We start from the raw sequence: 23,041 nt of genomic DNA on the forward strand, positions 1-23,041 counted from the left end.
GACGCACCGTACCCACACACCAAAGGCATGGGTACGGCCCGTACCCAGGCACGCAGAGCGTGGGCAGGGGTATGTACGGACCGTACCCCCACCCGTGGAAGTACGGCCCGTACCCCCACCCGTGCATGTACGCCCCGAACCCCCACTCGTGTATGTACGCCCCGAACCCCCACCCGTGTATGTACGCCCCGAACCGCCACCCGTGTATGTACGCACCCAAGCGCCACCCGTGTATGTACGCCCCGAACCCCCACCCCACCCTGGTATGTACGCCCCGAACCCCCACCCGTGTATGTACGCACCCAAGCGCCACCCGTGCATGTACGCCCCGAACCCCCACCCCACCCTGGTATGTACGCCCCGAACCCCCAGCCGTGTATGTACGCACCAAACCCCCACCCGTGTATGTACGCACCAAACCACCACACCAGCCGTGTATGTACGCACCAAACCCCCACCCCAGCCGTGTATGTACGCACCGAACCACCACCCGTGTATGTACGCACCGAACCACCACCCGTGTATGTACGCCCCCGAACCCCCACCCCAGCAGAGTATGTACGCCCCGAACCCCCACCCGTGTATGTACGGACCGAACCCCCACCCCAGCCGTGTATGTACGCACCAAACCACCACCCGTGTATGTACGCCCCCTAACCCCCCCCAGCCGTGTATGTACGCACCGAACCACCAGCCGTGTATGTACGCACCAAACCCCCACCCGTGTATGTACGCACCTAACACACACCCCAGCAGAGTATGTACGCCCCGAACCCCCACCCGTGTATGTACGGACCGAACCCCCACCCCAGCAGAGTATGTACGCCCCGAACCCCCACCCGTGTATGTACGGACCGAACCCCCACCCCAGCCGTGTATGTACGCACCAAACCACCACCCGTGTATGTACGCCCCCGAACCCCCCCCCAGCCGTGTATGTACGCACCGAACCACCAGCCGTGTATGTACGCACCAAACCCCCACCCCAGCCGTGTATGTACGCACCGAACCACCAGCCGTGTATGTACGCACCAAACCCCCACCCCAGCCGTGTATGTACGCACCGAACCACCAGCCGTGTATGTACGCACCAAACCCCCACCCCAGCCGTGTATGTACGCACCGAACCACCACCCGTGTATGTACGGACCGAACCCCCACCCCAGCAGAGTATGTACGCCCCGAACCCCCACCCGTGTATGTACGGACCGAAACCCCACCCCACTCGTGTATGTACGCCCCGAACCCCCACCCGTGTATGTACGCCCCGAACCGCCACCCGTGTATGTACGCACCCAAGCGCCACCCGTGTATGTACGCCCCGAACCCCCACCCCACCCTGGTATGTACGCCCCGAACCCCCACCCGTGTATGTACGCACCCAAGCGCCACCCGTGCATGTACGCCCCGAACCCCCACCCCACCCTGGTATGTACGCCCCGAACCCCCAGCCGTGTATGTACGCACCAAACCCCCACCCGTGTATGTACGCACCAAACCACCACACCAGCCGTGTATGTACGCACCAAACCCCCACCCCAGCCGTGTATGTACGCACCGAACCACCACCCGTGTATGTACGCACCGAACCACCACCCGTGTATGTACGCCCCCGAACCCCCACCCCAGCAGAGTATGTACGCCCCGAACCCCCACCCGTGTATGTACGGACCGAACCCCCACCCCAGCCGTGTATGTACGCACCAAACCCCCACCCCAGCCGTGTATGTACGCACCGAACCACCACCCGTGTATGTACGGACCGAACCCCCACCCCAGCAGAGTATGTACGCCCCGAACCCCCACCCGTGTATGTACGGACCGAAACCCCACCCCAGCCGTGTATGTACGCACCAAACCACCACCCGTGTATGTACGCACCAAACCACCACCCCAGCCGTGTATGTACGCACCAAACCACCACCCGTGTATGTACGCACCAAACGCCCACCCGTGTATGTACGCACCAAACCACCACACCAGCCGTGTATGTACGCACCAAACCCCCACCCCAGCCGTGTATGTACGCACCGAACCCCCACCCGTGTATGTACGGACCGAACCCCCACCCCAGCCGTGTATGTACGCACCAAACCCCCACCCGTGTATGTACGCACCAAACGCCCACCCGTGTATGTACGCACCAAACCACCACACCAGCCGTGTATGTACGCACCAAACCCCCACCCCAGCCGTGTATGTACGCACCGAACCACCACCCGTGTATGTACGCACCGAACCCCCACCCCAGCAGAGTATGTACGCCCCGAACCCCCACCCGTGTATGTACGGACCGAACCCCCACCCGTGTATGTACGCACCAAACCCCCACCCGTGCATGTACGCACCGAACCTGCTATAAGAATGGGGTGTGCAAAACACCCCCAGCAGTGCCCAGACACAGGAGGGGTGGGTGCAGGGTCCTCCCAGCAGTGCCCAGACACAGGAGGGGTGGGTGCAGGGTCCTCCCAGCAGTGCCCAGACACAGGAGGGGTGTGTGCCTATCACTCCCAGCAGTGCCCAGACACAGGAGGGGTGTGTACCTATCACTCCCAGCAGTGCCCAGACATCGGACAATATACCCCATCAACAAGTTCAGTGACCTACAAGGGTGATACCCCAGATGCAGGCGGAGCCATCGCTGAGCCAGCATGGCTATATTGAAAGGCAACCCTCACACATCCAGGAAATGTAGACACAGCACAGCACAGCATTTGGGAGACACCCTGCAGGAAAAATGGCCTGGGCCACAGAGGACGGAACACACCTTGGGACAATGTCACCATACAGTGAGAGCAAACATGACCAAATACCATTTGCAGAGACCTTTGTGATGGCACGCAGATGGCAGGGTACACCCCATGAGCAGCACACTCCAACATTTCACAGACCCCTAACACATTATCACCACCCCAACGCAGGGAGCACCAGCACCAACAGCAAGTCCAGGAAAGCATCAGTGTGCAAAACAAAAAGAAAAGGCTTTATTCAGCAGGAAAATATATCAGAGAAAATGTCCACTATGTACAAGGGCCATGGGCCAGCCCAGCAGCAATGTCCGGGGGGGGGGTACACATCGGGACGTGTGTCCCCTAGCTTGCCTGCACAGTTCACAAGTCCATTTCATCCACAGAAGAGGGGGCATCAGGGGGGAGGGTGGAAACAGGCACCGCAGGGACAGGAGGGGAAAGGGTAGGTGTTGTGGGTGCAGGGAGGGATGAATCTGCCACAGGGGGGGTGCCAGCGCCAAAGGTGGAGGACAGAATGGCGCTGCACACGTCGGCAAGTTCCCCCAGCGACTCCCCCGTACCCAATCCAACCACAGGCCCCAAGGAGGGGGGGGGGGCAAAGGGATGGGTCGCAGCGCCACTGGGGGAGGGTGTGGACAGGGTGGGGGACTCAACTCCCCTGGCCGGGTCCCGCCTCCACCGCTTGCGGGGTGGTGTCATCCTGGGGCTGGGGGGCACACTCGCAGTGGATGATGCTGTCACTGACTGTTGGCCAGGAGAGCTAAGGGGAGTGGATTTGGAGGGAGTGGGTTGTGTGGAATGCGGACTCCCACTGTGGCTGCGTGTTCTACGTTTCCCCCCCGACCCAGTGGGTGTGCCTTCCTCACCCTGTGTGTGCGTGACAGGAGGTGTGCGCTTCGACTTCCCTGGTGGTGTGGTGCCTGTGTCTGTTGGGGTGCGTGCACGCTGACGTCTGGATGTGCGTGGGACAGGCACGGGAGTGGGAATTGTGGATGGGGCAGGGGTAGGGGGTGTTACGCAGCGCTGCAGGAGATCCAGTGCTGCAGTCAGTGTGGAGTCTATGGACCTCAGCAACTGCCGTTGGTCAGACTGCGCAGCCGACATGCCCTCCATGTATGCCTCCATCTGGGTCAGCACCTGGGTGTGGGCATGGAGGACATTTAGCATCGCAGTCTGACCAACCTGCAACTGCCTCAGGATGTCCACAGACTCCGCACTCACCGCAGCAGTGGTGACAGGGGCAGGGGGTGCGGTGCCTGGCAGGAAGGAGACATGTGGGGACCGAGCACGGAGGGAAGGGCCACGAGCATGTGGGAGGCCGGTGATGGAACCTGAGGTGGCGGGGGGATGTGGAGGGCTGCCATCAGCTGGGGGGGCAGACTCCGCCACCTCTGGGAGCTCAGCCTCGGACCCGTCTGCGTCATAGTCTGTGTTGGCAGTCAACAGGTCCTCCGCCTCACTCCCTTCGGCCTCCGTGCCACTCCATGTGCCAGACAGGACAGCACTGCTGGTACTGGTGCTCAATCTCTCCTCCCGGTCCGTGCTAGTGTCTCCTTCCGTGTCCCCCGGCGATGCTGTGGGCAAGGTGAAGAGACAGGAGAAAATCAGACACCTGTACACTTATGTCACATGAGTCAAATATACATAGGTCACATTGCATAGCCTGAAAAGCAACAGGAGTAACACCTACAAAACAATGTACACATGTAGGCCATGGAACACACAGTTTTTCTACCCACCATGCCACTGAGACACAATGGAGATCATGACACAACAGCAAATCACTGCACCTGAAATTTTAGAGAGGAGTCAGCCTCTGGGGACAAATGTGCACAGCACCTGCACCACACTGCGTCGTCAAAAAGGGATGAGCATGAATCATATCCATTTACTCTTGCCGCATGCTGCAAAGGCAATACATGAAACCAGGCCACACATGACAGGGTCACTGCACCTTGAGCGTATGTCCAGTCAAACATCACACACAGGCTAAACCCAGCAAGGAGGATGAAGCTTCTGACATGTAGGCCTTGTACGCACAAACCACCCACACCTGAGACAATCTCATTGAGACGGAGAAAGTATGTACACCTCTTACTCTGGGATGGAAACACATGGCCTCCACTAATTCATGACTGTAAACACACAGCCCCTGGTGGCCATGTCCACACATCATTGACAGGCAAACATCATCAGATTGTCTCAACAACACACACAGGTAATGCCCACTGTGAGTATGCACAAGCAAAATGGGTCCCCCTGTACAGTGGACACATGTAGCAACCTGTAGGTCCTAACAGTTGAGCCCAGGGTACAATGCCACCCTACGCAACCCATGGCAAAGACACAGTGAATGGCCATATTGTTGGATGACGCACATGATACCTAGGAAGAGGTGCCCCAGGGCACAGTAGTGCCCACACTCCTCCATGGTCCAGGATGGACATGACTGCAAATTAAGCAACCGTCCCTGCACTTAGCAGGCCTCCCACTCAGGCACATCATGTCAGAGGGCACACAATTGGACATGCATGCTGGAAGGCTGTACATTTTGGAGACACACCCCTATGTCGTGATTCACAATCAGTGCCAAGTGACATGGACACCACAATGACTGAAATTGGCCATGGCACACGCAAGGTCCCCATACCTGTGGCACATCACCCCCACACATGATGCTGATAGCATAGGGCACCTGCATGAACTGCCTGCATAAATAACCTTGTGCAAGAGTGGCGACAGACCAGGGAACACATTGCAAGGAGGGGAAGGGAGGGAGTGAGAACAGCACTGTGCTACTTTGTGGAGAAGTTGACGCACTGCACAATCAAACCCTGGCAGTGTATCCATGCAACTGCACACTTACATTGGCTGGGGACACACAACTGACACACATGTACCTACCCCCTTCCTGCTGCTGCCTCTCCTGTAGGCGCCTGTCCATATCGGGGAAGACCACCGCCAGCACACGCTTCTGGATGTGGGTCAGACGACGGCGGCCACGGTTCTTACGGCTCTCAGGTGAGTCCCCCAGCAGGAGCCGTGCAATCCTCCTCGTCCAGCACCGGATGTCCTGCCAGCGTTTCCTCACCTGAGACAGGCTCCGCCTCCGACCCTCTGTACCCCTCACGGCACTGACGGCTTCCCTCCAGATCTCCCCCTTGGCAATGGCGCCTACCTGTGAGGATGCAAAAGAGAGAATACATTAATCCACATGAGCAAAGACACAGAGACACACATATAGAACAATCCTCATTATGAACAGGCCATGGTATGCATGCAACTAATTGCACCTTTGTCATAGGGACATTATCCACTGTGGAAGGCCAAATGCACTACGTGCCAGTGGAAGCACACGGGTGGCATGAGGGGTACCACACACTCACTGACCAGGGATCACACTGTGCCTCACAGGCTACACCAGGATTATGTACAGCACCTCACAGCAGTCACCTGCCCCAGCACACTGATGCTACCTCAGCAGAGTACACAGACACACACAGGTACAGGACAATCACATGGCATTGCCAACTGCGGGTACACACCTCACTCTGCCCATGTGCCAGTAGACGTGGGTGTCACAGGTGTGGGGCTGGCTCAGCACGGCATGCACACAGCACTGCTCCCTGCTCACATCCGATGGCCAGGCCATATCCATCCCTCATGCTGCTTGTGTGCAACACTCCCCATATGCACTCACCCACATGACAGGGGACTAACACACACACCAATGTGCAGGGGACGAACACGGCCTTTGGACACTCACAGCACAGGTACACTGAACAAACACACATCCATGGGTACTGACACCTGTCACACTGGGGGGAACACAGGATCACATCAGGACTGTGGAAACAACATCCCCAGGAGGAGTATGCAGGCAGAATGTGGCATGCACCTTGCATTCATTGTCACAGTAGGCACTATGCAAGTGAGGAGTGCACACAGGAAACACAGCATGCTCTGCATGGGTGACATGAGGCCTTCCACACCCTGGGACCCACTCCAAACAACAGTGCATGTCTGTCACACATGGACACAATGCCAGAAGTCACTGTCACACAAAAGGGGCACAGTCTAAGCTAGTGGAGTCTGCACTCACCTGAACCCCTGGTCGACCATACAGGCTCTGGAACTGTGGGAGGATCACATCTATCAGGGCAAGGTTCTCCTCCTGGGTGAATGGCTGTGACCTCTCCACAGTCCTGGACATGGTGCCAGAGGAATCACTATCAGCAGCAGTGGTCAGGGATGAATGGATGTGCAGGCAAGTGCTCTCTCATGGGACCTGGCTGCCTTATATATGCCTGGCTGGCCTGTTCATGTATAGGAGTACAGATTGATTGGTCAGTCACATTAGCATCCTACGTTTCATCCAATCCCTTCAAACCTACCCCAGTGTGTGGCTTTGCATGGTTTCAGTTTTGATAATGATGTCAAGTCAACATCCACATTGCAACAATGTAGATTCTTTCAAACTGACTTCTGCTGTGCACCTGGTGCTCAAATTCAAAAATTTAACTCAGTCTCCATGGCAACCATCAGGCATTTAGGCCCTTATACTTGTCCCTCATGTGTCCCCTATGTGTTTTCATACATTTACACACAGGTACGGTGCGTTCCACGCCCTAGGGCACCCCACAAGCAGTGATACCGACCGTACATGCGCTTGTACGGTCCGGATCACAATATGGGCGCTGGCGTATGCGTACGCCACAGTAGTACGGACTGTACACGCGCTTGTACGGTCCGGATCACAATATGGGCGCTGGCGTATGCGTACGCCACAGTAGTACGGACTGTACACGCGCTTGTACGGTCCGGATCACAATATGGGCGCTGGCGTATGCGTACGCCACAGTAGTACGGACTGTACACGCGCTTGTACGGTCCGGATCACAATATGGGCGCTGGCGTATGCGTACGCCACAGTAGTACGGACTGTACACGCGCTTGTACGGTCCGGATCACAATATGGGCGCTGGCGTATGCGTACGCCACAGTAGTACGGACCGTACAAGCGCGTGTACAGTCCGTACTACTGTGGCGTACGCATACGCCAGCGCCCATATTGTGATCCGGACCGTACAAGCGCGTGTACAGTCCGTACTACTGTGGCGTACGCATACGCCAGCGCCCATATTGTGATCCGGACCGTACAAGCGCGTGTACAGTCCGTACTACTGTGGCGTACGCATACGCCAGCGCCCATATTGTGATCCGGACCGTACAAGCGCGTGTACAGTCCGTACTACTGTGGCGTACGCATACGCCAGCGCACATATTGTGATCCGGACCGTACAAGCGCGTGTACAGTCCGTACTACTGTGGCGTACGCATACGCCAGCGGCAATATTGGCCCAGGGACCCTATACACGCGCTCCGAGCGTATGTACGGTGCGTATAACAACTGTCAGTGGTGACAGGCGGCACACAGACAGGAATGGAGCGGACAGGTATTGCCAAGGGTGGACACCAATGCATTGTCTGTGCAATACCACCTGTGTGTGACACAGGTGTGTCAGGATGTGATGTGGCACTTTACCCCTGAGGTGTGGGCAAAGCACATGTACGATGAGCTGTGTACACATGTCGTGTGTGATGGTGCGCATTGTACCACACATCCCCTGCACTCCTTTGACATGTGTGCATGTCGTACACACTAGTGGAGCCATGAGTCACTTGCATGTCCCAGTCACGGACACCCGCACCTGTCCCCTGATGCCAGGTACACGGAATATTACATATGACACGTGTATGGCTGCGTTGCATGCTGCAACCATGTCATGTGTGTGGCATGTCTTTCCATGATTTTGCTGTAGGTGTGTGATTCAATGTGTCAGCAGTTGCTGCTGCCAACATGTGTCTGTGTGTCGATGGGCATGGCACACTGTTCCGCACACCAGCCCACATATGTGATTTGCCATGAGGTGTGTATGTATCCAACTACACGGAGTATCAACACAAGTACATATCCACATGCTCCCTATGTATGTTCTGTCTCGACATGTACTCCTCAAAGGCAATGTGTGTGGCCTGTCCTATTCCTATGACATGTGACCAGTGCATATCGCATCCAACTACCTGTCTGTACCATACGCATACTACCTCTGCACATGTGTGGATGTCTGTGAATCCTGTGATGCGTGTGCATGTTCACTTACACTGGCCCACAGCTAGTCTCATGCCATGTCATCGTGATCTTGCCCCCCTCCGTTAGTGGCTGTCCCTTGGTAGGAGTGTAACCTGACTGGCGTTCGTGTCCAGGAACTGTGGCACAGACCTGACTCACAACGTGGCATATGTGTATTGGCTGTGTAACATGTGCTCAGTGCATTGACGATGTTGTTGTACAGTGCTCACTCTTAGGTGTTCCTTCCATTTCACTGCAGGGCTCCGCCTCTCCCTCGACGTATGCCAGACATTGCTGCCCTGCATGAACGGGACTGTATACGCCGCTACAGATTCAGCCAACGGTTGATTGATGAGTTGACTGGCCGGCTGGAAGCACAACTCCTCCCGCGCCACAGGTATCCAAGTGCACTGACACCCAAGTTGAAGGTGATGGCAGCCCTACATTTCCTTGCCACGGGTACGTTCCAACATACCATTGCTGATGTCGGGGGCATGTCCCAGACGATGTTCAGCCGTGTTCTGCATGATTTCTTAGAGGCCATGTTGGTTCACCTGGATGAGTACATTAAATTCCCAAATCGTGAGCAGTTGACAGATGTCAAGCGTGAGTTCTATGCCCTGGGAGGGATGCCCCATGTCATTGGGTCCATAGATGGGACACATGTTGCGTTGGTACCACCACAGGCACAGGAGGTGGTGTATAGGAATCGCAAACATTATCACTCCATTAATGCCCTTGTGGTGTGTCTGTCCAACATGGTGATTTCACATGTCTGTGTTCGCTTTCCAGGATCAGCACACGATGCCTTCATCATGAGGCGTAGCAGGGTGCCAGAAATGATGCTGCAGCTGCGGAACGAGCGAGCATGTATTGTTGGTGGGTAGACTCTGGCAGTTCTGTGTTTGGCGTCATCTTCCAATCTCACTGCCTGTGCTGACACACTTCTGTCCATGATGTTTCCTTGTAGGGGACGCTGGCTATCCCAACATGCCATGGCTGATGACGCCTGTCCGCAACCCCAGCACGGCTGCCGAGCACCTCTACAACAACGCACATGGGCGGACCAGGAGAGTCATTGAGAGGACGTTTGGACTTCTGAAGAGCCGATTCCGGTGCCTCCACAAGACCGGCGGAGCACTCCCATATGCCCCGGTGAAGGTGTGCAAGATCATCATCGTCTGCTGCATGCTGCACAACATGGCAGTGGAGGAAGCTGTTCCACTCATACTGGATCAAGATGACCAGGACCATCCACCCGTGGAGGATGAAGGGCTTGGTGACGGGGCAAGTGATGTGGAGGAGGAGGAGGCTGTGGAGGACATGCGGAGTCGGCTCATACGCAACTTCTTTGCTTAGTGGTGAGTTCCAGTGTCTGAGTGTGCACGCATTGGGCCGTGTGTGGCATGTGTTGCAATGTGTGTGTCCATCTGCATGTCTGCCAAGTGAGTCAGTGGTGTGTATTGAAGTGTCACTCAAGTGATGGCGCAATGGAAGGATGTTGTCTGAGGGTCATCATTGTCACCTGTCATGTTAACAACATGATACGTGTTAAGTACATGCTTGCGGATGTGCTCCTTTGTGCTGAATCCTTGTGTGTCTCTCTTCCACAGGTCCATGTGCATGCTGTCTGCTGGTGGCATTGTTGTGCTCCTGCTACTCCTCATGAACACAGCGACATGTGCTGATTCAGCGTCACATGCACGGGCAAGTGTTGAAATCTCCTCAGGGTAAGGGATGCCTCACGTCGTTTTGGGTGTGTGAATTGTTTGTAGTCTGTGTGCACTTCTCCGGTTCATGTGTGTTCCATTTGCATACATGGTGATCCTACATGGGGAACATGACATGGGGCAGGCTTCACCTGGAGCCATGCTCAGACTTGGTGACTGTCATGTGGCAGGGGATTGGGGATTGTGATGAGGCCATCATTGTGTGTAACACTGGCCTCGGAAACATACAGGTTGCACCGGGTTGACATGGTGTGTGATTGCCCCATCAGGGCCTCAATGGTGTATAGCGGCCTCTCCGTGGCAGCAGGGGGTGTTTAGCTGTTATCCGTCACTTGTGTGCCAGGTCAATGGGATGCCAGCATCTGTGTTGCAATGGGGGGTGCCAGTGTTGCTCCCACATGTACATCCACATGACCTGTGTATGTGTTGACAGAGTATCATTGTCATTCCAACACACATGACTAATAAATTTGTCCCTCTGTCTCCAAGGTGCCTCTTCCCTGTCAATGGTGCCCTGTTGCCACTGTGCGTGCCGCAGGTCTGGCATAGTTTTCATAGGTGGTGCATATGTGTCTATGTGTAGAGTGACAAGATGCTAGGGGTTTGTCAGGGAGTGGGAACTGTATTATGCACAAGATGCACAGTTCCATCCACCTCAAGGCAAGAGAGACCATCCCCCAGGGAAACTACAACATCTGTGTAGAATCCTACCCTGCAGTCTACGGACATGTGCCTCACGACTCCCATGGTACTTGTCCATATCCGGAGTGCATCTGCACAGCTCTGCTACTGCGTCGGGCAACCAGGCCACATCAACGTCCTAACGGGATGGGGGGAATGTTTCACAGCCAGCTGCAGGATGACCTTCTAGATCCACGCCCACACTCATGATGCAGCCCACAACCCCAACACAACCATGTGGCACAGTGATCCTAAACTGCATTCTGGCATCTCCATGCATCCAACCTTGGCCTAGCCACCATTCTCAACATCCGCCTGACGCAAGCATGCTGCACATTGTAGGGACACATGTCTAGACATACCTGGGAGCGGCAAGCCAGGTCACTCCACATGATCCCTGACCTCTGCGCATGACTGTTGCTCCCCTGAATGTGTCTGTAGCCACAGTTGTGCGGGAACCACTCAGCTGGTTGGGCCCAGCACAGGTGAGTTTGGTACTCCATGTCTGTATCAGATGAGACATTGGGACCCATGTGTGTCCTGGGCAAGACTGCGACCCCACGGTTTGGATGGTTGGAGTTAATTCTGAGATCAGGCATGCTTTGACTGTACGACACACACATGTATTGTAATAATGTAGAATCACGGCATCATCTTGTAAGTGTGATTAATTTATTTGTGGTGGGGTACGGGTTTGTGGGGATGACAAGAGGTGCACAGCGGGAGTGTAGAATCCAAAGTTCACTGGGGGAGTTGGTATCCTTGTCGTAGCAAAATGTCAGAGTCCATGCCACAGTCTTCGTCAACATAGGTCAGACAGTGACCAGCAAGTCCATGTGGCAGACAATGTCATGTGCTGCTATTGGGCCAGAGGGCCAGGTGCCAGGCCAGGTGACCTGGGAGATGGTGATGTTCTGCTGACTCTCACAGTCTTTTTCGTGGACGACCCACCTTCCTGCGGGGACCCTCGGAAGCAGTCCGTGACGATGTCTGTGACGCTCCGTCGGATGAATCCTCCTCCTCCTGATCCCTCCCTGTGTCTGGTAATGGCCTTCGCCTGGTGCCACAGGGAGGGTTGCCCATGTTGTCGGCAATCCGACGGAGTACACCGGTCATTTGGGTTTGCACCGCCACGAGCTCAGCCTGTCTATCCTCCATCCTTCCTTGGTGTTGCAGTTGACAGGCATGTTGCTGGGACTGCAGGGTCTTCATCTCCTGGAGGGTCCCCTTGATGTCATTGAGGGTGGACGCAATCTGGTCCATGCCCCTGGTGTCACGCCGGTATGTATCCAGGATGTTGCTGACCTGGGACACTACCGGGTCCTGAGCTGCCTGGTCAGGTTCGCGCCTCCGCCGTCCTCCACTCCCGCCACCCCTGCCCACGTGCACCTGGCCTGCCGTTGTGGGTGCATCGGGTCTCCGGGACCCCTGAGGGATGGCATCTGCGTTGCCGCCTGCCTCCTCCTGGGTGCCCGGAGGACCGTGTCCCTCCTGGGCAGACTGGCTGGGTGGTCGTGTGCGGGCAGGGCTCCTGGACGTCTCCTGGGATGTGGCAGGAATGGGGGTGGTGGTTGGCACAGTTGTACCTGACGCAGGTGCTGCAGGTGGTTGGACACCAGAGGGGCCAGGTTGGTCTGGGTCATCCACGGAGTGGTGAGAGTCATCGCTGGCGGTGGGGTCATCATCCCGCGGAGCCTGGTCCTGTGTGACTTCCCCCCCAGTGTTGGGGGGTGTTCGTCGACGTTGACCTGTGTGTGAGAGAGACAATGTTGACAGTGTCACATGTGGCATCCATGTTGCATGCATTTCTGATTTGGCACTCTTCCTCTGGGTAGTTGGATCTGTCCTGCATTCCTCTCACAGTGCACTTGTGCATGGCTATGTCCCTTGGCCACAGCTGTCAGGGCTTTACGCATGTGTGAGACACAATCTTAGTTGATGCATCTATTTGGGTACACAGTCAGCAGTGTGGTGTGCGGGCGTAGCGAGCCATGCAGAGGCGCCTTACGTGTTGCACTGTACGTGGCCAAATGGTGTTTTGGCAAGGCAATTTGATGTTGCAGGTAGGGGACTGAAGCATTTGTGACAGGGTTCTTACCGACACGGTGGGTGGGTATACTGGGTGTGTGGTTAGGTCTGTGCCTGCAGCACGGATGGACTCGTGCACAGATTGACACATGGACCGGTCTTCATCTACGGAAGGGGGGGTTGAGGCACTGCCAGACCTGGTCTGCATGCACACAGTCCACCGGCTGACGAGTGGACATGGCCACACCACCCAAGGGTGATTTAGTCTCCCTGTGTCTCCCTTCCTCCCTCCCTCTGTCACCCTCCTCCCTCCCTCTGTCGGTCTCCCTCTGTCACCCTACTCCCTCCCTCTGTCTGTCTCCCTGTGTCCCCCCTCTGTCTCCTTCCCTCTCATTCCCCCTCTCCCTCCCTCTCTTTGTCACTCTCTGTCACCTCAGGCCAGCTTCCTGGGCACACACAGTTAGCCGGTCTTTGAATGGCCATTGGCTTGTTCATGTGAGTTAGTCCCTGTTCTCCGGGCACCCATTGGGCAGTGTGTCTGAGTGTAGGCTGCTGCTGTGGCGGTGTGTGCTGAGACTCTATCAGAGCGATGCATCTTCATTGTCTGCTGTTATGTGCAAATTGTGCCTTCAGACCCATGGCATCCTGCATGGCAGCCATCATTTGCAGGCAAGACAGTACTGTGTGGGTACACACAGTTTGTATGGCTGTGCCCTGGGCCATATGGGCTGAGGGCATTGTTGTGTGCTTGTGAGTTGCTCAATGTTAGTTTTGCTGCCCCCACTCCCAGCATCGACCACATCCTGTGTTGTGTTGGTGTATTGTGTGGCCTGTGACTTGGCATGGCCCTGATTGATGCATGGGGCATGGAGGTGCCAGTGGCATGTGTGTGTTTGTGGAGTGTTGTTGTGTCCGGTGGTGGCTTGGGGGGGGTGGCATGCATGATTGATTGTGTATGGCATCCCCCCCATGTGAGGTGAGTTGTTTGTGTACTCACCAGGGTCTGGGAGTCCTGGCAGTCCGTGTAGTCCCTCCACCGCCAGCGTGGACATCACCTTCTCCTCCCAGGGATGGTATTGTACCGGTCTGGGGGGCGGCCCTCCTCCAGTGATGTTCCCCTGGTTGTGATTGTCAGTCATCTTCCTCTTGACCGTCCTCCGCAGATCGTACCACCTGGATTGGCACTCGTGCCTGGTCCTTCTGGTTGTCCCAACAGCATTCACAGAATCGACGATCCTCTGCCACATGGCGGTTTTTTCGGATATGCTGGTCTGTCTGACCAATGTCCCAAAGAGCTGTGGCTCGACTCTGAGGATTTCGTCGACAAGGATCTCCAGCTCCTCCTTTGTGAACTTTGGATTCTTGGTGGTGGACATGGCGTGGGGTGTGGTTGTGGGGGTGTGGGTGTGGATGGCTGTGGGTGTGTGGGTGTGGTAGTGGAGGTGTGTGTGTGAATGTGATGAGGGGGTGTTTGTGTAGGTGGTTGTGTGAAGGTATGCAAGTGTGAGGTTCAAGTATGGTGGTGTGGGTCGTCTGTGGGCTCTGGCAGCAGTGGGTCTGTTGCAAAGGCTCATGGTTTGTGTGTGTGGTCCATTTTTATTGGTCCATTTGTGGGTGTGGCTGTGTTTGAAATTTGTGTGGGTGTGTTATGAGGAGTGATTGAGTTTTGGGCCTCTGTTTGGCAGTTTGGCAGTTGCAGGTGAGTGTATGTGATGTTTGTGGGGTTGTTGGGCCTGTTTGGTGGTGTGGGGAAACTCTACTTGACTCTCCTTGTGTAAATATGGTTTGTCCGGGTTCAGTACGTGTTTTTTTGGCGTCAGTACGGTCCGTACATGCACTGGTGGGGGTGCGGTCCGTACATTCCCTGGTGGGGTGGTGGTTAGGTGCGTACATACACGGCTGGGGTGGGGGTTTGGTGCGTACATACACGGCTGGTGGTTCGGTGCGTACATACACGGCTGGGGGGGGTTCGGGGGCGTACATACACGGCTGGTGGTTCGGTGCGTACATACACGGCTGGGGGGGGTTCGGGGGCGTACATACACGGCTGGTGGTTCGGTGCGTACATACACGGCTGGTGGTTCGGTGCGTACATACACGGCTGGGGGGGGGTTCGGGGGCGTACATACACGGGTGGGTGTTTGGTGCGTACATACACGGCTGGTGGTTCGGTGCGTACATACACGGCTGGGGGGGGGTTCGGGGGCGTACATACACGGGTGGGTGTTTGGTGCGTACATACACGGCTGGTGGTTCGGTGCGTACATACACGGCTGGGGGGGGGTTCGGGGGCGTACATACACGGCTGGTGGTTCGGTGCGTACATACACGGCTGGGGGGGGGGTTCGGGGGCGTACATACATGGGTGGGTGTTTGGTGCGTACATACACGGCTGGGGGGGGGTTCGGGGGCGTACATACACGGCTGGTGGTTCGGTGCGTACATACACGGCTGGGGGGGGTTCGGGGGCGTACATACACGGGTGGGTGTTTGGTGCGTACATACACGGCTGGTGGTTCGGTGCGTACATACACGGCTGGGGTGGGTGTTTGGTGCGTACATACACGGCTGGTGGTTCGGTGCGTACATACACGGCTGGGGGGGGTTCGGGGGCGTACATACACGGCTGGTGGTTCGGTGCGTACATACACGGCTGGGGGGGGGTTCGGGGGCGTACATACACGGGTGGGTGTTTGGTGCGTACATACACGGCTGGTGGTTCGGTGCGTACATACACGGCTGGGGGGGGGTTCGGGGGCGTACATACACGGCTGGTGGTTCGGTGCGTACATACACGGCTGGGGGGGGTTCGGGGGCGTACATACACGGGTGGGTGTTTGGTGCGTACATACACGGCTGGTGGTTCGGTGCGTACATACACGGCTGGGGTGGGGGTTTGGTGCGTACATACACGGCTGGTGGTTCGGTGCGTACATACACGGCTGGGGGGGGTTCGGGGGCGTACATACACGGCTGGTGGTTCGGTGCGTACATACACGGCTGGGGGGGGGTTCGGGGGCGTACATACACGGGTGGGTGTTTGGTGCGTACATACACGGCTGGTGGTTCGGTGCGTACATACACGGCTGGGGGGGGGTTCGGGGGCGTACATACACGGCTGGTGGTTCGGTGCGTACATACACGGCTGGGGGGGGGGTTCGGGGGCGTACATACATGGGTGGGTGTTTGGTGCGTACATACACGGCTGGTGGTTCGGTGCGTACATACACGGCTGGGGTGGGGGTTTGGTGCGTACATACACGGCTGGTGGTTCGGTGCGTACATACACGGCTGGGGGGGGTTCGGGGGCGTACATACACGGCTGGTGGTTCGGTGCGTACATACACGGCTGGTGGTTCGGTGCGTACATACACGGCTGGGGGGGGGTTCGGGGGCGTACATACACGGGTGGGTGTTTGGTGCGTACATACACGGCTGGTGGTTCGGTGCGTACATACACGGCTGGGGGGGGGTTCGGGGGCGTACATACACGGGTGGGTGTTTGGTGCGTACATACACGGCTGGTGGTTCGGTGCGTACATACACGGCTGGGGGGGGGTTCGGGGGCGTACATACACGGCTGGTGGTTCGGTGCGTACATACACGGCTGGGGGGGGGGTTCGGGGGCGTACATACATGGGTGGGTGTTTGGTGCGTACATACACGGCTGGTGGTTCGGTGCGTACATACACGGCTGGGGTGGGGGTTTGGTGCGTACATACACGGCTGGTGGTTCGGTGCGTACATACACGGCTGGGGGGGGGTTCGGGGGCGTACATACACGGCTGGTGGTTCGGTGCGTACATACACGGCTGGGGGGGGGTTCGGGGGCGTACATACACGGGTGGGTGTTTGGTGCGTACATACACGGCTGGTGGTTCGGTGCGTACATACACGGCTGGGGGGGGTTCGGGGGCGTACATACACGGGTGGGTGTTTGGTGCGTACATACACGGCTGGTGGTTCGGTCCGTACATACACGGCTGGGGGGGGTTCGGGGGCGTACATACACGGCTGGTGGTTCGGTGCGTACATACAGGGCTGGGGGGGGGGTTTGGTGCGTACATACACGGCTGGTGGTTCGGTGCGTACATACACGGGTGGGGGTTCGGGGCGTACATACGCGGGCGGGGGGTGGTGGGGTGTTCGGCGCGTATGCGGGCACATGTCTCCATGGTTGCTATGGGAGTTCGGTTCGGACGGTGTTTTTTGCGTACGGTTGTGAAATGGGGAGGACGGGAGGGATCGTACTTGCGCAGTCGGACTTTATTTTTCCGCACGGTGGGTTTCTCGCCCGGGGACGTGTCGGTGACTTTTCCCGACCCGAGGACGTGTGGGGAAATCTTCCCAATGCGATTCGTATGGACTTTTTTCCGTTCGAATCGTACTTGGCAGTTTGTACGCTACTTTGACGATTCGGACGGAAAAAAATCCGGATACGAGTCGGACGGGGAATTTTTTTACCGGATCGGAATTGGCACCTTAGTTGCCATAAATAGTCAAAAACATGCTTCACTTTTATTATGTTTTGTTTAATTTGTTGCCTGTGCACCCTGCGCGGCGAGTGCTTACTTTAGGTACAATTATGAGGTGCATAACTTTCATTGATGTTATGTGCTGGAGTTATAATCTGTCTGTTGGGTTGCAACAAGTAAAATACACTAATGTTAAAATTTCAAGATTAACAAAATAATTCCAGACAGACCAGTCTGTTGCTGGTGATACAGTACATCTGCCAAAGAAGACACCATGGACTGTGAATCACATGATATATCCTTTTGCGCAGTAATTTTTCTGCTGATTATCCATATAGATCCTAATGAGGATGTGATGTAGGACAGGGAACTCCAAGTGATGATTTTCACCTACGCAGTAATAATTGCATTTAATTCACTTTAATTTTGTAACTTTTGTTTGATTAGTATTTTATTTTAACCAGCAGAATTTACCCTGTTTGTTCCACTGGTCCTTTAAAGTCCAGTGTGTGTGCCACTGTAGAATTAAGTAGAGTCCAGGTGTAAGTTGTCAATTGTAATTTCAACAAAGTTGGTCAGATTATGGAATGTCTGACTTAATTTTAATAATGCTCTAGCTTGGTTTACGCTTTACAGATACTCATGCATACATGTAGATCCCAAAGATCATCTGCTGAATTATTACAGAGAATATTTGCTAAATACCAACTCACAGGAGTCCTGACGTGTATTAAACATGGATGTTCTTAGCCATTGAATGTTGTAATTGTTTTGTTAAGACTGCAGTTAGATGTATGGAACCATGCTGATTGACAACTAACTAAAACAATGTTGTTTTCTCTCCAATAGATCAAGGCTGAGGTTATGGAAGATGTCTACACATCTAGAAAGAAGCAACATCAGACGATGATGCATTATTTCTGTGCTTTAAATACTCTTCAATACAAAAAGAAAATTGCAATCCTGGAGCCTTTGCTGGGATATATGCAAGCTGAGGTGATGGCTCTTTCTTTTTGTAATCCTAGTAAACGTCTTCCTATTTGTTGAATCATGTTGTTATCAATGGGTATCATTTCGACCACCCTGTTTTTGGAGGTCATTTCTCACATGATAAACACTGTTACCACTGGACGTGGTATTTACCAGATGCAATATTTATTTAAGGCATTTTATATGGCGTACAGACCCGAGAGTTTCTGCAGACAGTACATATTAACAATATCGAAGGAGAGCATTGATACATGGAACATAATTGTGAACATTTGTTTTACAGCCTGCAGCAACAGACTAATCAGCTTTTTAATCACAAAAAATAGCAAGTGTATAAATATTTAGTAAAAAAAACAGGGGCAGGAAATAGAGGCAGGAGCTGCAGGAAAAAAGACAAAGATGGCATGGAGGTGAGAGTTGAGCAAGAATGGGCAGGGAGGAAGGGGAATCCGGTATGAGGTGGAGATTAATTCAACTCGAACTGCGAGGCATGGCAGGCTCTGGTAGTAGGAGGAAAGGCAATGTGGACACTAGTGTGGAGAAAGACAAACAGGGTAAAAGATTAAAGTCCGCCAGACTGTAGTGATAAATTTGCTGTAGAAACAGTATTACATTATTGAGGGACACAAGGGCTGTTTGTTTGTTCAGCTATTGATTGAACAAATTGGTTTTCATCTTTTCTTGGGAAAATGAACAGTGTTTCACATGCCACAGATTGCCAGTAAAGAGCTCCAAATTGATCTGTCTCCAAGAAGGCATGTCACAGTTGTGAAAATTATCAAGGCTTCTTAGGTTCAAGTTATCACAGGCTATCTTAATGCAAAATTGGGGATATTCCAGTTCTTGTAGGGGGATTGCTTTATATGTTTCACACCTCCAGATTGGGGATAAAACAATAATACTGCAGATTTTACCCTTTCGAAGATGCAAAACTTTGAATATGGTATATTTTCCCTCGGTTTACCTGATGAAATTTGTGCCAGGAAAAAAGTGCTGTCTTACCAAACCAGATGTGATCCTGATTCAGAGTCAAACGTGGCACCAAATCACAATTACTGACACCTTTGTTTTAATGGCGTATGTGTTGAAGGATACTGTGCGCTACTGTTCTATCATTTCAGCAAGTTTAGCATAGATTACTAAAAGAATTGCAATTTCCAAGCAGCAAAAGTCTCTGTAATGCAGTTCACTTAGGTGAATTATTCATCTTTATTGACTTTCTAGTTACTTACAAAAAGTATGTGGTATATGGCTGTTTATGTTAATCATCTGTGGTTGTACTAAGTAAGTTAAAATATTTGTAGAAGATGTCAGAATGGATCTACCACTAATCAAGCCTAATTTCAGAAAATTCTTAGGGACTAACTGTGAATGTGAATTCCTGTTTTTGTACTAAGTCACTGGACGTTTTCTGGGCGTTAGTCATTTGCAGATCTTCTAAATAAATGTCTCTTTTCTATATTCTTTCTTTCTTTAAGATAAACTTCTTTAAATTGGGTACAGATAATCTTAATGCTCCTCTCGAAGAATTCCTTGCTAACATTGGAACAAGTGTTCAGAAGTAAGTAGTAATCTTCTCCATTAATGCAATTTTACTCAATGCAATTTTACTCACACACTGAAAGTTAATGTACTTGTTTCTGAAACATTTAAAAATGAGTAGTTTCTTCAGGCTATTCAGTGGTTAGGTGCCTTTACTTTTCTTATTGAAGTGTGCAGAGTTGTAAAATATTGGAGAACACTTGAGTCTAAACCTCACCACCACCCTGCCAGTTTTCCATTATGGTGACCTGTGAGTTACCAGCTTAATTGCCCAGGCAACTAGACCTTGGCAGAAGGATGTTGTGAAAGTGATTAGCATCGGCATGGTCGGCCATGCACTCATTTTGGTGTCCCTGTTTTTCCTGTGGCGCGTGGCCTGTCATTCTGAAGATCTGGCATAAATACAGGATTAAAGAACACACTGTACCTACCACTGCTCTCTATAGACCTCAGAAATCATGTTGGTCCTCTCCTAAAACAACTTCATTGGCTATTAGTTGATTACTCACAAGATATTCTTCAAAGTATTATGCATTTTCCACAGCACTTACGACATATCTGGGCCTCAGTACGTCCAAGTCAAAATTAATCATCATAAACCCATTGTGTACATAAGATCCAAAAATAAAACACTTTTGAAATTCGCCCAAATACAAAATGTAAAATTTGGAGGTCATACTTTTAGTTATATGGAAATTGTTCTTTTCTCTCCACTATGTCTTGATAAGATACTAACTAGTTGCCACCAAATGGTTTTGAGGATATTAAGAGCCCAACAGTCTGGTAAAATCTTTGATTGTTAACCCTGCTTTGACTCACTTATAGCTTTACCCGAAATATATTTATTTTGTGTATTCATTTTTTGTCCCTTGCCCTTATTCCATGTTTTCTCGCATTATTTCTTATCTCCCCTACTTCTTCCCGTTTCTACCCTTCACTTCCTTCACCTGCTTTTATTTCCTATATCCCCTTTTATTGACTTGGCAGTGTTTCAAAGGTTTATAGTATTGAACATTAAAATGTGTTTAACTGTACTTCCCAGTTAAGGTGTACTTTGGCTTATATTTTTTCACATGGTTGACATTTTCGCTGTGTTGCAATGAAGTTATTTCTTTACCTGCCCTTATTCATGTTGATATTGAATTCCTTCACTTAAAACTGTATGTTGGTGAAGTGAAATTGGTAGTTAACCTTATGAACACTGGGAGGTCTCAATGGCCTGTAATGCTATTGACAAGATTTTTATAATGATTGTAATGACAACAATGTGTGAAATTTCTTCCAAATAATTGAGAAAATGTAGTATAATTTAATCTATCTACAAGGCGCCAAGTAGTTCAATTTGTAAGCAAGCAAGGGAGCATTTGGACTGTGAATTTCAGACGTGTGTTGGTACTTAATATGGATATTAAAGTGCTGGTAAATATTTTGAGATTATTGAAACCTTATCTGCCCTCTCAGAGCAGTTTCATTAAAGGGTGTTTGGAATTAACGATGTGAGTGCATTGATGGAATTGCTGATAGAGTGTAATAATAGTGCTGCTGTATGTGTTTTATTGACCGTGTAAAAGTTCCTATATAGAATTAATTAAGATTAGTGGAACTATATCCTAGAACAGTTTAAAGCTGGTTGGGGCTTAGGACATGTAGGGCGTTATATTTGGATAACAAAACTCCTTTCCTAAAACTAAACATTTTACTTTGCAGCTTGATTCAACGTTTTGTGTGCAATTAGGAGCGGTAATTTAACAATTCTTTGGAATGCATAGATTCATCTATTGTGGAGTGACACCTAAAATGATTTGTTTTTATTCCAGTGATTTTGGACTAGTCACTTCAGATCCATCGATTGCAAGGGGTCCCTCTTTCAGTTGATGAAAAAGATATGGAAAAATTTGAGCTTTTACAGTGAAATGTCGAAAATTAGCATGTACCCCCTTATCCTGTTACTGTTTTAAGAACATTTATTGGATTAAATGTGGGAGAGTAAGGCATTGTGTTGCATATTTGTGTGTAAAGGATTTCGGGGTTATGGGTTTTCTCGAATATCGAGAAATGTTGAAAAGCAGCATCAATTGTATCCAAAGCAATTTTTCATATTCTATTGCAAGTACCAATTTTATAACAAAAGAAACTAGTCAAGTCAGTCAAAGTTAACTTTATTCGGCTGATTATAGCCATAAAAGTACAACAGTAAAAAAGAACGGGTCAGTCTACAAACTTATAGTACATGGATATAAAGTCCATAGACAGTTAAGATCCCCCATTTTGACAGCCATAAAGCAAACATAAAAAAGTGGATAAATTAAAACCATGTAACAATTAATATTCTTCGTGAGGTCCTACTCAACGCGAAATTCATTATCTACCTCCCCGCCTCCCCGGGAACAAAAAATAAAAAACACACCATCATTTGATGTGACAATTCATACAAGATAAACACACCTCATAAAACCATGACAGGGAAAAAGAACACATAGATGAGAAAGCAGCCTACCATCACATAATTAGACCTGGGAGTGGAGAAATAAATAAGCTAAAATTTGCCCCACATACACTTGCTCATTTTTACAAATTAAAAACAAGAAAATTCATGTTAAATAAGACTACATCATGCCAAATAACTTTACATGCCATGATTCGAGACCGTGTCCACAGGGCAACTCATTGGTAACCTATTCCTGTATCTGATTGCTCCCGTTAGGAAACTTG

The 23,041-nt window shown here is 52.1% G+C and overlaps 1 protein-coding gene across 2 annotated transcripts in view; it reads left to right on the forward strand.

Moving 5' to 3' along the window:
• APPL1 (adaptor protein, phosphotyrosine interacting with PH domain and leucine zipper 1) overlaps positions 1 to 23,041 on the forward strand; it is a 251,911-nt gene that overhangs the window by 95,751 nt on the left and 133,119 nt on the right. For both annotated transcript variants that reach the window (XM_085624666.1, XM_085624667.1), the window contains exons 8-9: positions 18,647 to 18,793; positions 20,266 to 20,348. In XM_085624666.1, the coding sequence (XP_085480792.1) occupies positions 18,647 to 18,793; positions 20,266 to 20,348 (230 nt within the window). The remainder of the gene's footprint in view (positions 1 to 18,646; positions 18,794 to 20,265; positions 20,349 to 23,041) is intronic.

Source organism: Triturus cristatus, chromosome 9 (assembly GCF_964204655.1).
Source record: "Triturus cristatus chromosome 9, aTriCri1.1, whole genome shotgun sequence".
Lineage (NCBI taxonomy): Eukaryota > Metazoa > Chordata > Amphibia > Caudata > Salamandridae > Triturus > Triturus cristatus.